General features: G+C 43.7%; 1 protein-coding gene across 8 annotated transcripts in view; it reads left to right on the top strand.

Annotated features, from left to right (window-relative positions):
• The window catches only part of PECAM1 (platelet and endothelial cell adhesion molecule 1), a 31567-nt gene extending 23359 nt beyond the window's left edge, over positions 1 to 8208 (top strand). For 3 of the 8 annotated variants that reach the window (XM_063175989.1, XM_063175986.1, XM_063175991.1), the window contains 2 exons: positions 2062 to 2084; positions 6666 to 8208. In XM_063175989.1, coding sequence (XP_063032059.1) covers positions 2062 to 2084; positions 6666 to 6698 — 56 coding nt within the window. In that variant the 3' untranslated portion in view covers positions 6699 to 8208. The remainder of the gene's footprint in view (positions 1 to 2061; positions 2085 to 6665) is intronic. The other 5 variants (XM_063175988.1, XM_063175992.1, XM_063175990.1 and 2 more) reach the window with 3 other exon arrangements.
• Positions 8209 to 14455: the final 6247 nt, after the last annotated feature.

The raw sequence follows: 14455 nt of genomic DNA, 5'->3' as shown, positions 1-14455 counted from the left end.
GTTTAGATTCATCAGAAGTCCGTAAAACCACCTACCTTTTTTAGACTTGGGAATATTTTAGAAATCACCAGTATCAGACCTTCAGCTCTGATTCCTTTCACAAAACATGGAGCTTTTTCTGTGTGTCTAGAATCCAGCATTTCTCAACTCCCCAGTTTTGGCAGTAAGGGAAAGCAAGGTGTTATGAAAAATCTGTCAGTTCTACAGTAAAACTAGTTAAAAAGTAAAACCACCTCTTTTTTATTATTTATTTTTTAAAACAAAAATGAAATAAAAAAGATTGTGAAAAGATTGACACGGTAAAGAATCAGCAAAAGCACTGTGTCATTGTGCCTTTATTAGTGGCTGCCCTGAGTGGTACCTGTAGAAATCAGCCAGGCTCCCACAGCACTTCCCTAAGACAGAGTGTGACATTTCCTGGCAGGGCTGTGACACCCAGCTAGAAAGCCCCAGAGTCTGGAAGTGGGTGACAGGTAACAAGGATCACTGGCACTGTGACCTCCAAGCCCTGGGTAGCCAACATCCCGTTGTTTGAAGTCTGGAATTTACACAAAATTTCTCATTTCCTCCTTCCTGTGAGAACAATACATTGTGACAGAGACTAAATGACAGCTTGTTAATGCTCATTTCATAGACCTTATGTATGGTTTTGTCCACTTAAAGCCAAGCTTTGATGTAGCACTGGCTCAGCAGTGGTTTTGTTCAATTCTGTTGGCTTTCAGGACACAAAAATGCTTTTGTGTGTGTTCCATGTAACTTCTTCTTTTGTTTCCTAATGTCTAGTCGTATGTGGATCAATCTTGCCAAACACTGAGATCAATTTTGTACTGAATTTGAGTTCATGCACTGCTGTGAGGTGCTGTAGTCACCTGAGTTTTTAATCCTTTACTTAGGCTAAAGTTCTGGGTAGAAAACTCCAAATGTACCATGCCAGAGACCTTCACCTGTGCTCAGTTTCCTTTTACTTCTGCTGGCTGACAAGGGAGTTTCTAAAAGACTTTTATTAGAGTCTAATAGTGGTATAGTGCTCTGCATAATGTCCCTTTATTTAGTGATTTCCGGGAACTTCTCAAAATTTACATAAGTGTTCTGCCTATGGAAGACTGATTTTTAAATTTGCATTTAAAAAATACATAATTATTAAAAAACGTAGATTGAGAAACTAACTTCCATTTACATAAAAAGCACAGGGAAGATTAACCCAAGGCCAAGTCCAACCCCTTTTGTTGAACATTTCATGAATTTCCTTCACACAGCCTCTCTCCAGTGAATCTGATATAGTTTGCAAGAAAATACCCTTCAAGATTCAGCACTTACTTTTGTCACATGTGAAATATCTCAACAGAAGATACAGATGAGCACTCTTAACCCTTGAAATCCTCTCCTAAAACTGGAGTTACTTTGAGAGGGGAAATTTATGTTTTGGTATTTGAATGTATTCTGTGAAATTTCTGAGTAGCTAAATCCACTTTTTTTAAAATAAGTGTATGATCCAGTCTTAAAGTTCACTGACCCTAAAAGGAAAGAGCTTGCTGGCCCTCAGGTTTTTCATTGGGAACAAGGAACTTTTTATTAATAAAATGTCAGGTGTCTTTGCTGTTATTTCAACAAAGATGTTATATATAACAAAGATGTTATTTTTGCCCTGAAAATTATATCCTCGACTGGAATTCTGCAATACATTATTTTCCTGGCAAGGAACTGGATTAGGAAGTAAAAGGCTGATGAGAACTTGCCTCTAAAAGGAAGACTCTCTTGTCCAGTTACAGACTGTGCCCTCACTAGAGAATTCTACTCTAGCACATGATCAGGGGAGCTGCCAAACAGGTCCTGCTCAGTGTGGGCTTTGAAATGTCTGTCTCACCCCTGCACTTGGATTAAACTAGAACTTGGATATTCCTCAAAGCCCTGAGCTTTAACCTTAGCTGTAGGTAGGAATTTTACATCCTTGCAAAGTGAACAAAAGGGTTGAAGTACCTATACCTGCATTTTTTGGAACATAAAACTGGTCACTCTGCAAGGTACCATTTCATAATTTATACATTGTATTTTATTTTGCAGATTCTATGGAAAACAGGCATTCTGTAAGTATATATTTTATGCAATCAGTTAAATACAGAGACATGGGTTAAGGTGATTGTGCATCTGGTGAGATGGTGCTCAAGGGCTGATGTGGTTTATTTGTTGCTGGGACCTTTGCAGGACAGATATGGGACAATCCCTTTGTATTTAGTTTCATGGATCAGACTTTCAATCCTCTGTTTGTAGAATGGTTTTAGGAGTCTGTGGAAGGGGCTGGAGTTTGGGGGTGCTGGTGCACAGATAACATCTCCCAGGAGATCATTGTCACCTGCACAGCTTTGGGTCTGTGCCACCAACGCTGGCAGGGTGGCATGAGGTGAGGGATGGCTCCAGATGAAAACTGCTCACCTGTGAATGCATCACTGGGGACAGAGCTGCTGCTCCAGTGCCCTCTGTCATCCCCAGTGCCTGTGGCAGTGCCAGGAATGTGCCTGCTCACACACAGCCCCGGGGACTGGGATGCCCAGAGAGGTGAGCTCCTTCCTCAGGTGTGCACAGGGATGGGTTCAGCCCAACCTGCAGAATTCCCTTCTGTTCACTCTCTGGGGCTGTTTCCTCCTGGGTTTTGGTAGAGCAGGTAGGATGACTCCAAGGGCTGTTAGTAAACTGAGACCTTGTAAGAAGTTTTGAAGACAAACAGTTTTTATTGCACAAAGCACAAAGCTGGGTCATAGCTGGGTCACAGAAGTGGGACTAATACCATCCATATAGATGGAGGATCTCAGCTAAAAATGTGAGTTTTGTGAATGTTCTGTGGGTGGTGAACAGCTTCATAGTGCTAAGAAGCCAGTGGCAAAATATGGAATTTTTTTAAATAGAAGAAATCTGTCGAATGAGCTGTTCCTCTGCCCTCAGGAGATCTGAGAAGCAGGGAACTCACATTTCAGGAGTACTTTTATGAATGTTAGATATGCTATCAAACCCAACTCAGACTAAGCAGACGGTTGTTTTCTGCCACCCACTTTGTGACTTTGGAGCTTGTACTTAAAAAGAAGAAAAGGAGAGACTCATAAATAAGAATCACAATAGCCCAGTCTACGTCAGCTCATGGCATCCATTTGAGTTCTGAAAGGCTCCATCAGCACTCCCCTCCCCATGGGACACACAGGCAGCCCATTGTATTATTTACAGACACTGGCAGTGCACTGAAGGTCACAGATTGTGTTACAATAAACAGACTCATATTAACACAGGCCAGCAGGGTTTATAGTGTCATTGTCTCTCTTAGTTAAAAGGTCTGTTTTTATTCTTTGCTCTCAGTTTTCTAAAAATATGTTGAGCTGAACCCTCCCCTGGGTTATACCAGGCATTCCTTGGAGAGTCATGCAGAAGAAAGTTTGTCCCTGTCCAACACAAAAGAAAAAATGGTCAAGGGTGGCTGTGACAGACATGAAGTGTAAGCTCAGGGAGGAGGTTTTGTCTTCTTTTTTCCACAGCCTACATAATTTCTAATGGACACAAAGATTTTTTTTGTTTTCCTGTGGCCAAAAGTGAGTAAAATATGGAAGTATAAGAAAAAGTCAGTGCAAATAAACTGACCACCCTGTGTGAATCACTTTCATAATTAATTTGGCTATTAAAGCTTGCTAAACCAGGCAATCCGTGAAGTAATGTCAGATTGAAGGAAGAAAAGTGTCAGCTGAGGGCAGTGTTTTCTTTGTGCTTCTTTTATTGCTCTCATGTTAGCAGTAGAAGGGTAATAAAAGTAGTTATTCTGTAAAACTAATCTCATTTTCAGAAACACCCCAGAGCAAAGTCAGTTTTATAACACTCGCACATCTTGCTTGAGTTTTCCTAGAAGCTACCTGATTCAGTTAATATCTGAGACATTGTCCCTCCTTAGCTGTACTGTTCATGTATTAACATAGAAACTATTCTTTTTTTTCATTATTAGTGCTTTAAAGGGCATAGCAAAAGAACAGAGCCTTTTCTTCTGTTTCTTAAATTCCCACTTCTGTTCCCAATAAAGCCTGTGACAAAAGCAGCACCTCTCTCTCCAAATAAGTGACCGAAAATTTCTTCATTTTCCATTCCCTCTACTTGTCTCTCAACACTTTACAGGCCACACAGATGAACACAGAAAAGGCAGGGAGCTGCTAAGGTGCTTTTTAACATCATTTTGTTGCAACTGTTTTGTTTTTTTTCAGTAGCTCATTTTCACACATGCTTAACTGTGATGTATCTCAGAGGTTTGGTCCAAATGAGGAGCTGTTGCTCCTACTCATGAAAAGGAAAATGCTCCTTATAAAGTGATCAAGTGGCTTAAACTTCCTCCCCAGCTGTTCTGCTTCTTGATAGCCAAATGAAGGGTTTGGCTCTGAGGTGAAGTTGCATTTGATCTGCTGCTCCCTCATTTGTGAGTGGAAGGAAGCCTTCAGGATCTGGGCTGCTCAGCTGGCACCTGAATCCCAGGGAATGCCACAAGGATCAGCTGGGGTGGCCTTCAAAAAACTTACAGAATTCAATTCTTTTTAGGAAGTAATAGATGTTCCAGAGGTGTGAGACAAAGGAGCACAGCACAAAGGAGTATTTTGCTAAGAGCTCTGTTTTCAGGGAGGATATGCAGCCTTTTTATTTCAGTAATGGTGGTGGAGACTCATCAGATCCCAATGTCCTTTTAACTCCCTAAATTCCAATAATGTGCATTCCACTGCTCAGATAAAGTCTGTTAGCATTCAGTTCTGCATTGCTCTTCCAGATGCCTCGGGCAGAACAGAAAACTGCTCTGTGGAGAAGGAAGATGTAGCAAATCATTTTAATGGTTGCTAGTCCTGCTTTTGTGCATTTGCCCCTATGTAGTTTCTGTCAGAATAAATATAATCCAGCAGGGAAAATTAGGAACTTTGTTTCTTCACTGAGAGACCATGACAAAATTGAGCTCAGACTTTTAGTAAACACTGTGTACTGACACAGGTGCATTGAAAGGGTTTATATTATGTCAATAGAAGTGATGCATTTAGAAAAATAATTAGTCCAAGTTTGAGTTTCTTGAACTATATAAAGGCCCAGTTGCAGTACAGGTCATGACTGATTTGCAGTCCAGAGTACCTTGAACCTGAATGTCTTGGATTTTTAGGTCATTTTGAAAGGAACCTGAAGTTTTATGTCAGAGGTTGCTTCCCTCCATCTCCTCTGTTTCAGAAATTTGTATCTTAAATGCAATCCATAGGAAGTATTTGCAAAAGAAATGAATTACTTAGAGAGGAACTGGGAGGAGGTTTCCTTCCTGAAATCAGAGCTGGCAATCTTTCTAAGTTATTTAATGGTCCCAGTTTCTGAAAACATATTGAAGGAAATATCTTGACAATGAGATAGCCACTTCGCCAAACACTAATTGGTATTGTGTCAAATTTACCTCAGCAGTACATTCTGACTTCACATCTCCTCCTCTCCTGCTCCCTCCTGGATGTGTTTGTGTATTTGTTTGTTGGGTTCTGTCCTAGGGGTTCAGGAGCACTGGCAGTACATGAGGACATTGTGTACTTTTAGTGCCTATTTGTCCAAGCTCAGCATGTGCCCTCTGAGACAGAAACCTGTACAATTTACATCTCTCTGCAGGAATTCCTAGGTGTTATTCAGTGACTTTCTCATCTTACTCAAGTGATCCCAAAAGTATTTTCTCAGTGTTAAAGGAATTTCCATTGCCAGCTCCAAAGGGGGACTGGCCTGTGTTTAACTGTGCACATTAACCTGGCACAATGGTTTCAGACAGGAAGGGAAGATGAAGGATGTGTCCAGTTAAAATTGGGGAGGGGATTTCAGGCAGTCAGGATATGAAAAACAAGGTGATACTCTGAAATAAACACTGAATTATAAACCAGGAATTCCTCTGACTCATGGGGCAAATCCTTTGGGGGTAAGTCCACAAAAGGAACGAGGCGCCTCGGTGCTGACAGACTGAGCTGAGGTTAGAGGCCACCACGTACCCTGAGCAGAGACTGTTGGAGGGAGACTTTGGCAACCAACACCAGGAAAGACTTGACAGCTGTGTATCCCCAGTGGACAGAATGATTTCTGTCAGATATTGTAAAAACAATGAAGTTTGGGCTGTCTCTGTGCCATTTCCCACTGGCTGGAGCAGAGGGCTGCTCTGTGTGCCCTCTGTGCCTGCCAGTGCCAGGCTTTGCCCTGGACATCTCCCCTGGCACGGCTCTTGCAGGAACACAGTGTCCAGAGTGCAGGTGCTGCATCGTTCCCTGTGAGACACCACCCTTAGGGAAATTTTGGTTTTAATTCCCCTGGACTGACACTGGCATCTGACTGGGCTCCTCGTAAATAAAGAATCTGACCTCCAGGTGTGTTTAGTGCCAGGAGTTCCCTTAAAAATCCAACTTTTATCAGTAAGCACCCACTTACAGATGTTGGTGATTAACAGTTTTGGGGTCTAGCTTGTAATTGTTACTCTAAATCTCCCACTGTCTTACTTCTTTCTCTCTCATGAAGATAATACCAATGTCTCCCCAGAGAACAGTGAGGTTTTATTAGCTCACTGTGGAGGGTTCTAAGGGATGTGTGACAGGACAGAGGGTAGGGGCACAGCTATACTCACACCTCGTTTTTTTCTCTTTTGCTCTTTTTGCCAGCAGAGAATATATGGGCATCCTGATGCTACCTAGTACAGTCATCTCAAAGATCAGCTGGGAGAAGAAAACAACACAAGATGGAAGATGTTGCAAGTGTTCCAAAGGCTTTGCAGCAGTTATTTATGAGTTTGCCAGACTCATCTTTTCAAAGTTTATTTCCTTAGGAGGAACAATAGAGATGTTCCTAAAGCATTTAATGGAAAAAAAATTACAAATAAAAATTCTCATAGGAAAGTGGCTCTAGAAACCACTGACCCAGGTTCTCATCTGTAATTTCTCCTGCTAATGCAATTTTGCCTTTTTTGCCTCCAATTCATCATGCTCTAAGGAAACAAAGGGGGAGCTACAGCTGAGGAAGTAGATTTCTACAATGCAGCAACTACTGTGATACCAGTAGGACATAGAAATATCTAGGCTTGCTTTAAACTTGCTAAGTTGGTTATCAGTGCCCCCACTGTGGCAGAACAGAGCTCAGCACAGCCTGGCCAGCCATGGATGTGCCTTGGCATGGCCTTGCAGCTCGTGCTGAGCTCCCTGTGCTGCAGCAGCTGGACTGCTACCAGGCTTGGAGCCAGCTCAGTTACAACCCACAGGGATGTGACACTGCAGGGAGCTCTGGGCTCCCTAAAAACTTGAATAACTGTTCAGAGATTCACACTTTGCCCAGTGCTTCTGTCAGAGGCACAAACAGCCTTTATTCTTGGCTAAATTGCTTTTCCCCTTTAAAAGTTCTGATGCTTGTTGGTTTATTTGATGTGATGGTTCTTCAAGAAATGATTGGCCATCACAGCTATTTTGGATGATTCTATGATAAGTTTTCATTGAGTGGATATAAAACACCCAGGTCAGTGAGTTTGTACCTGAAAATCCTGTTATGTACAATCCTAATTCCTCTGATTTTATGAGAGATCTGAAGTTGTTCTTGTGCACAGTTTGTCCAGTATGGAATTCCATAACAATCCTTTTTCTCTATAGCATGATAAGCCACTAACACAGACCTAGTTTGGACACAGATGTAATCCTGCAGCCCATGTTTATCTCAGCTGCATTAATTTAAAAAAGAACACAAAACAAAAGAGAAAAAATACTGCCTCCAACCCCTTAACCAGACAGCCTTGGACTGGACATTGCAGTTGCTCTCTTTTTCTTACTGCAAATTAAATTCCTACAACATCTGGGCCACAGGTAAGAAGGTTCTCATTTTAATTAGAAAATAGTAAAAAAGAGGCCAGGGGTTTGTATATAGATATATAATTATTGCTTTAAGCACTGCATCAAAGGTGCAAAACCAGCAAGAAACACAAAAGGGGTTTATATCCTCCATTCCAAATGTTTAAAATTTCAAGCTCCAGTTACTGATTAATATTTCTAATTTATTGTTCCCTGTGCAAATGTTGTTTGTATCATGAGCCTGTCACAACTGACTGACTTCATAGCTCTCTTCTGTTGACAAATGTTCTTTCAGCATCCCATGATTGTCCATGCAAATGCGTTAGTGTAAGAAATGTGAAAAGGTATTTTAATAAAGAAAACTCTGAACTGACCTTTGCACTGGATCTTGCACATTCATGTTGCAATGAATGCCTGTGAAGTTTTTTATTTGTGATGAGCCACAGGTCCATTGTATGGATTGGCATTTGGAAGATGCCCTCTCTGCACAGATTCCAGGCTCTTGGATCTGGAGTCAGGAACCCATTTAACAGCAGGTAAATGCACTAAAGTGCTTTAAGAACTGAGTGGGGGAGTGCTTGCATTCACAGAAGTCTTTTACTAAATTACAAAGGGAAAAGTTCCACCACAAACCCTTCCCAGCCTTTGGCAAAGCTTGGGAAAAGTGGAGTTTGGAAAGCTTCAGAATATCATCTGGGCATGATGGAGCAGCAGTGGAAGAATTCATTGCTCTCTTTCAGCTTGTCTCTTGCCTGGAATAATCCTAAATTGTTTTGGATTTGGTTATCTAGTACAGGTTGTTTGCCCTACTGAAACGTGTGAACTGTCCATTTCTCAGAGTGCTGCGCACTGCTTTGAGCTCTTCTGTTTTGTCTTGCAGATAACAAAAACATTTCAGAGCATGGGACAATAATCACCAGTGAAGAACGAGGTAAGTGGGCCCATGAGTAAACACCTACACAAGGAGTCCTGACATGAGCATGTGCCAAACAGGCCTCATGATTCCATTGGAAATATTTGGGAAATAAGTATTGAATCTGTTACCAAACAAATGAAAACTCAGATTAGAGCTCAAAATACATTATTGAAAACAACAAAAAGGATGTGGGGGCCTAACTAAATATACGTACTGTAAATATATGTATGGCAGGGATCTCTGTGTTGTATTACGCTGATCCTAGTTGCTGTAAATGGGCTGCAGCTGTGATGTCCTCCACTGGGCAGCAGCTGTAGCCCATGGAGGTAGCTGGGATAAAAGGGGGTGAGGCATTCGGAGAGGAGCCTCCAGCAGAGAGAGACAACAACGACGCTGCTGTGAAGATTACAGCAGAAGGAGATTTCTGTATTGTCACCAAGTTAAGCTCAGCAAACAGAAAATGAGGTGTGTTGGTAAATGTTTACTTTTTGAGCAGAGTAAGGGATGGCACAAACCAGGTCCCTGGTGCCATTCCCTGTCCAGGCAGTTCTATTGGGGTGGCACAACCCGGGTCCCTGGTGCCATTCCCTGCCCGGGCAGTTCCCCCATACCCTGCTTGCACCCGGCCTGTTCGGGACGAGCCTCACCCTCCCCAGTGGGGAGCTGTGGATCATTTTCCCATTGCCGAGCAGAGGCTTTCGAGGTGCCGCACAGAAACACCTGAACCGAGGCCTCTCCTCTGTCCACGGTTACTTTCCTTTTCCATTCGCAGCCAAGCGGCACCGAGAGTTTCCCGGTGTAACGTGAGTTTCCCCGTGTAACGCCAGTTTCTTTGTATAACGTGAGTTTCCCCGTGTAAGCCAGTTTCTTTGTATAACGTGAGTTTCCCGGTGTAACGGGAGTTCCTTGTATAACGCCGAGTTTAACGCGTGTTTCCCGGTGTAACGCGCATTTCTCTGTGTAGCGCCTGTTTCCCTGTGTAACGCGAGTTCCCCAGGTGTACCGGGAGTTCCCGGTGTAACGTGGGTGTAACGGGCGTTCCCCGGTGTAACGCAGGTGTACCGGGAGTTCGCGGGGCCGGGCGGGGCCGGGCGGTGCCGGGGCCGGGCGGTGCCGGGGCTCCCCCTCGTGGGCTGCGGGGGCACTGCAGGGGCAGCCGGGCTGGGCCCGTCCCGGCCCTTTCCCGTGGAGCCGGGAATGGAACCGGGAATTTCTGTTCCCGCAGCGCCCGCCCGGCTCCGCCCGACCGCCGCCGCTCCTAAAGAACACGGTGCTAAATGCAGCCTAAACCTGCCCACCGTGCGTTCTTCCCCTCTCCCGCAGGGCAGTGAATTGTTTGTGAATGCTGGGGCACTGCTTTGAGCGGTTCCTGATAAATCTCAGCGTTTATTTACTTTTCTGCTGTGTTCCACCTGCTGCTCTGTGAGCTTGGTTCGGTTCAAGCTCTTTGTGCTACATCACTGAGCCGTACTGAGCCCAGCTTTTGGGGAGGTGACGCCGCCAAACTGAGTACAGCCCATGTCGTGCAAGGAGAGGGCAGGCACTGGGAAATGTAACAAAGTTTGAGAAAAACAGATGTATCAAATGGAAAAACCTCCCACCAATTAAATTGAACTCAATTCAGTATCAGTACAGATTTAAAATGCTAGCACATTTTGTTGTTTAGAATTTCAAGGCCTTTCTGAATAGGTGAAAGCAGAATAAACATCACTTCTGCAGTTGTTTGGGAGGTAATAAGCAATTTGACATATCTAAGGAATCGCAAAAAGTGGGGCTTATTTCCTTCATGCTATGAAATGTTCCACTGTAAATCACAAGTGCTCCCATTAGAGAGCTGAGCAGTCGTGGGAATGTCACTTGCATGGGAGGTTTCAGCTAAATGGGAGCATTTATTTATATAGGTAATTTATTTTCTCACCAGCCACAAACATGATGAGTGGAAAGGCTGAAAAAAATCCTCAGCATTGCAGAAAATAATCACTGTAGTTAAATTCTAAATGTAATAGCAAAAGAAATCACAGTTTCCTTGGGGAAGGAGTCACTGCAGTGTCTGATGGCAGAACAGCAGCATGAAGCTGAAATGAAAGATTGGGCACAAAGCAGCAAAGGGCAAAGCTGTCACTGCTGAGGCTCTCAGGCTCTGCCCCCATCAGCCTGGATTTGGACTGCATGCAAAGCTCTAATGGTGATTGTTAGAAATGGACCTCACACTGCTTGGACCATGTTCCCACGGTTAAGAGGAATTCAGATCCAACAGGTATTGTTTGAGAAGAAATTCCACAACTAAACTGTTAGTCATAGTAAAGATGGATTCTGCCTCTGAAATGAATAGATTAGCAATATATTTCTGTGTAAGAGTGGGAGATGAAATCAGGGTCTCCTCTGGGGCAATGATAAAAAATGCAACAATTTTTTCACTGAACAAAAATCAGAAGTGACCAGTGTGACAGTTCACTGTCCTCTGGTTACTGCCCTGATTTTTCTGTAGTTGTCTTTTTGTTTTAATGTTTTACTCAGGAGATAAAAGAAGATCTCAGCATGAAGGCTCAGTACAGTGAAGAAAGAAAATAAGAAGATGAAAGGAAAGACAGAGAGGAATGAGCAGGGCTGGTGAAGAGAAACCCTCCTGACTGTGAAAGGTTTGGAAGAAACAACCCATCAGTCCAGTTACCTCAACAGCTCCACCCTCCATGGAGTTGTGCTCTGACAGAACCAGCACTGTAGGTGTGGCTTGTCCCCAACATTCCTGTGTTTGTCATTGTCAGTGACCATAGGAGAAGCAGAAAATAAGTATGTTAACAAAAAGCCCAGCTTCAGGTAAAAGCAGCACTGACCCAGGTTTCTGCTCCTGGGTGGGGATGTGGAAGGGGTTTCTGCTCCTGTGTGATGCACCAGCCTGGGCTTCCAAAGAAAACATCCCACTGCACTGCATTCAGCTGGCATGATCCAAGCCCTGCTGAGTGCTTGCAGAGGAGCTGAAATCACCTGTTCCCACAAAGCCCTGTCAGCTCTTCACAGGGAGAGCTTGGCTTTAAATCCTGTGCTCTGCCTTGTTGTTTATTCCTTGTTTAACTACATGCAGGGCCAAGTCTCCATTGTGACTGACACAATTCCACTTTGCAAATCAATGAGACAGCAGCACAAGGGCAGAAGAGTCTTTCCTGAGAGCTTGTGTTGCTCAGAGCCCTGAGTGAGTGCAGTCCTCATGGAATTAACCTGATGCAAACTCCTGAGCTCCCTGGGGCTCTCCCAGCCTGTCCCACTGTGGGACCTTCTGCAGTGGCTCAAGCTCCAACCAGCTTAGGAAACTCTGCCTTGTGTGGGGGGAAGTGTTTACAAGGCAGTGATAAGGAGGGCTGCTGGTCTGTCCCAGGAGCAGAGGGGACAGAGAAGTTGACAAAGACAGGACAGAGATGAGAGCTTTGTCTTAAGTGGGCCAAATCATGGTATTACTGCAAGGGGTGAACTTGGCATCCCTTCTTGGCTGTGAGAGTGTAATAGGAGAAAAAATTGTCAAGTCTATTAAGATATGGTCAGAGTGTAAGTCAGTTAATGAAAATTACAGCCATACAGGTTATTAAATTAACATGAGATTGTCAATAGGAGATATAGATTGCTTTTGAAAATTTTAAAATTATTTAAAGCAGGATGAAAATCTCTCAGTCTCCCATAATGCAAAGCTTAGGTATGATTTTATTACTGAGGTTTTAGAAATATTTTTGCTTCAACTTCATGCTGATTAAAGGAACAGGAGTTTTGAAGAGCATTCTCATTAGGAATGCTGAAGCTGCAGTGGCTGTTAGGAGGCAGAAGCTCAGGGGTGGCTGCAGGTGAGCTGTGATTTTCAGTGTGATCCACGGCAGAGCTGGGAGCACAGAAAGCCCAGGGTGAATGCAGTCCTTGCACACAAGTGATGGATCACATTTCTGGCACTTCCTCAGGGCTGCAAGAACACTCTAAATGGGCTTACAGCACACATTGGCACTGTTGAAAAACTGGTTCTACCTGGGAATGCTGAGTCTGAAACAGCCTCCAGATGATCTGTTCACCCTGGCCGGGAGTCAGGGACCTTCAGGCAGCAGAGAGGGGAAATTTGCAGCCTCTGAAGAGAGATTCACATTCCTGCCAGGAGCTGGGGACCAGTTGATCTGTGCAGAATCCTTCTGGTATGTTCAGCATGACTGAAGGTATCAGCTGGCTCAGCCCTGGAGGCTCAGAACATTGTGTGCACTGCAGAAATCCAGTTTAGTCATGGCTGGAGGGAGGCAAGGGCTGGTCTGTTAGAAACAACCTGACACACACCTGTGCTTTGTCAAACAAGAAACACTGAATGGGGTGTTGTCACTATCATTTCCTTTTCCTTTTTTTTCTTGAAGCTAATCTTTTCCCACTGAGTTGCTTCCTTTCTGACTGTTCCAGAATGAATCACACAGCCCTACATGTCTATCTGTATTCCCAAGGGGACGGTGGAAAGCAAACCTGACTAATGTCCCCTGCAAGGAGAAAATGATAATTGATGCTTTTTAATTACAAGTTTCCTGCATTATGGTCTAGTTTTTCAGCTTCTAATCATTAAGAGTATAATAGAGACTTAAGTAAATTGTTGCTTTTGCCTCTTTTGTAGCATATGTAGGTCAGATTTTCATGCATAAGAGTTATTATCTCTGACACACTAATGAGTGCACTGACTGCTGACAAAAGTCACATCTGTGTTTTCTTCATTGCATACAAACGTGGAGAGGGCTGTGTGCTCCTCATTGCTGTGTCTTCTAGAGTAATTTCACTGGTCCAAAATCACTTGGTGCTTTTCACAAAGCACAAATCACAAAGCTGCTTTACACCTGCTTTGTCCTTCTGTCAGTGAAAGAGGAGGCTGAGGGCAGAGGAGTGTCAGCATCATCATGTTCCCAGCACATGTCCCCTTCATGCATCCCTGGCTTTTCAAGATCTCTGCCTTTGCAGTCAAAGGGATGAAGTTGCTGCCTTTCCATGAGGAAATGAATGGAGCTTTTAAGTCCTGTCTTTGACCAAAGCACTCAAAAGGTTTTATGCCCAGTAGATTGTTTCTAATAGCAGGGAAAATTGATCACTCGGGTACTTTGATGCAGCCCTTTTATTAACAAAGAAAGTACAAAACTGTTTCCTCTAAAATCAGAGGAACCAGACAATATTCCCTTTCTCTGCATGCAATTTCAACCATTTTAGCCAGCACTTATCCAGAAGCACTTTTTTATTCTCAAGGTCATTCTTGTAGGGCTCATCTGGTTCTGCCTGGTTTGCAGAGAAGGCTGCTCCTGCAGGACCTGGGGTCTCCCTGTCACCCCAAGCACTGCCCTCCTCCCTGCATCTCCCAAACCTGCATTTTCCAGCTGGAGAAACCTTGAATGCACGAGCTTCCCCTCCAGATTTGCCCTTTTGCCTTCTTAGGATGGCTGCTCCTCTTTCAGCTGCCTGCTTGTGTATCAGAACTTGGTTGTTTCTTGTGTAAAAGAATATCTAGTGAAAGGCAACATTAAACCTGTTTGGGCCTGGTAAGCTTTTGCCTGACTCTGTATAAATTGGGGTTACACAGGCAGTGTGTGGCATTGTGCTGATGAAGAGTAAGATCTTTGCACTCTTATTGTCAGTGACAAGGAGCAGGAATAAGTGATGGAACTGGGGCAAGATGAGGTTCTCACTGCCCAAGTGTTTTTACTCCACACTC

Source organism: Melospiza melodia, chromosome 24 (genome assembly GCF_035770615.1).
Source record: "Melospiza melodia melodia isolate bMelMel2 chromosome 24, bMelMel2.pri, whole genome shotgun sequence".
In the NCBI taxonomy this organism is placed as follows: Eukaryota; Metazoa; Chordata; class Aves; order Passeriformes; family Passerellidae; genus Melospiza; species Melospiza melodia.
This window is presented reverse-complemented; position numbering and strand designations above follow the sequence as displayed.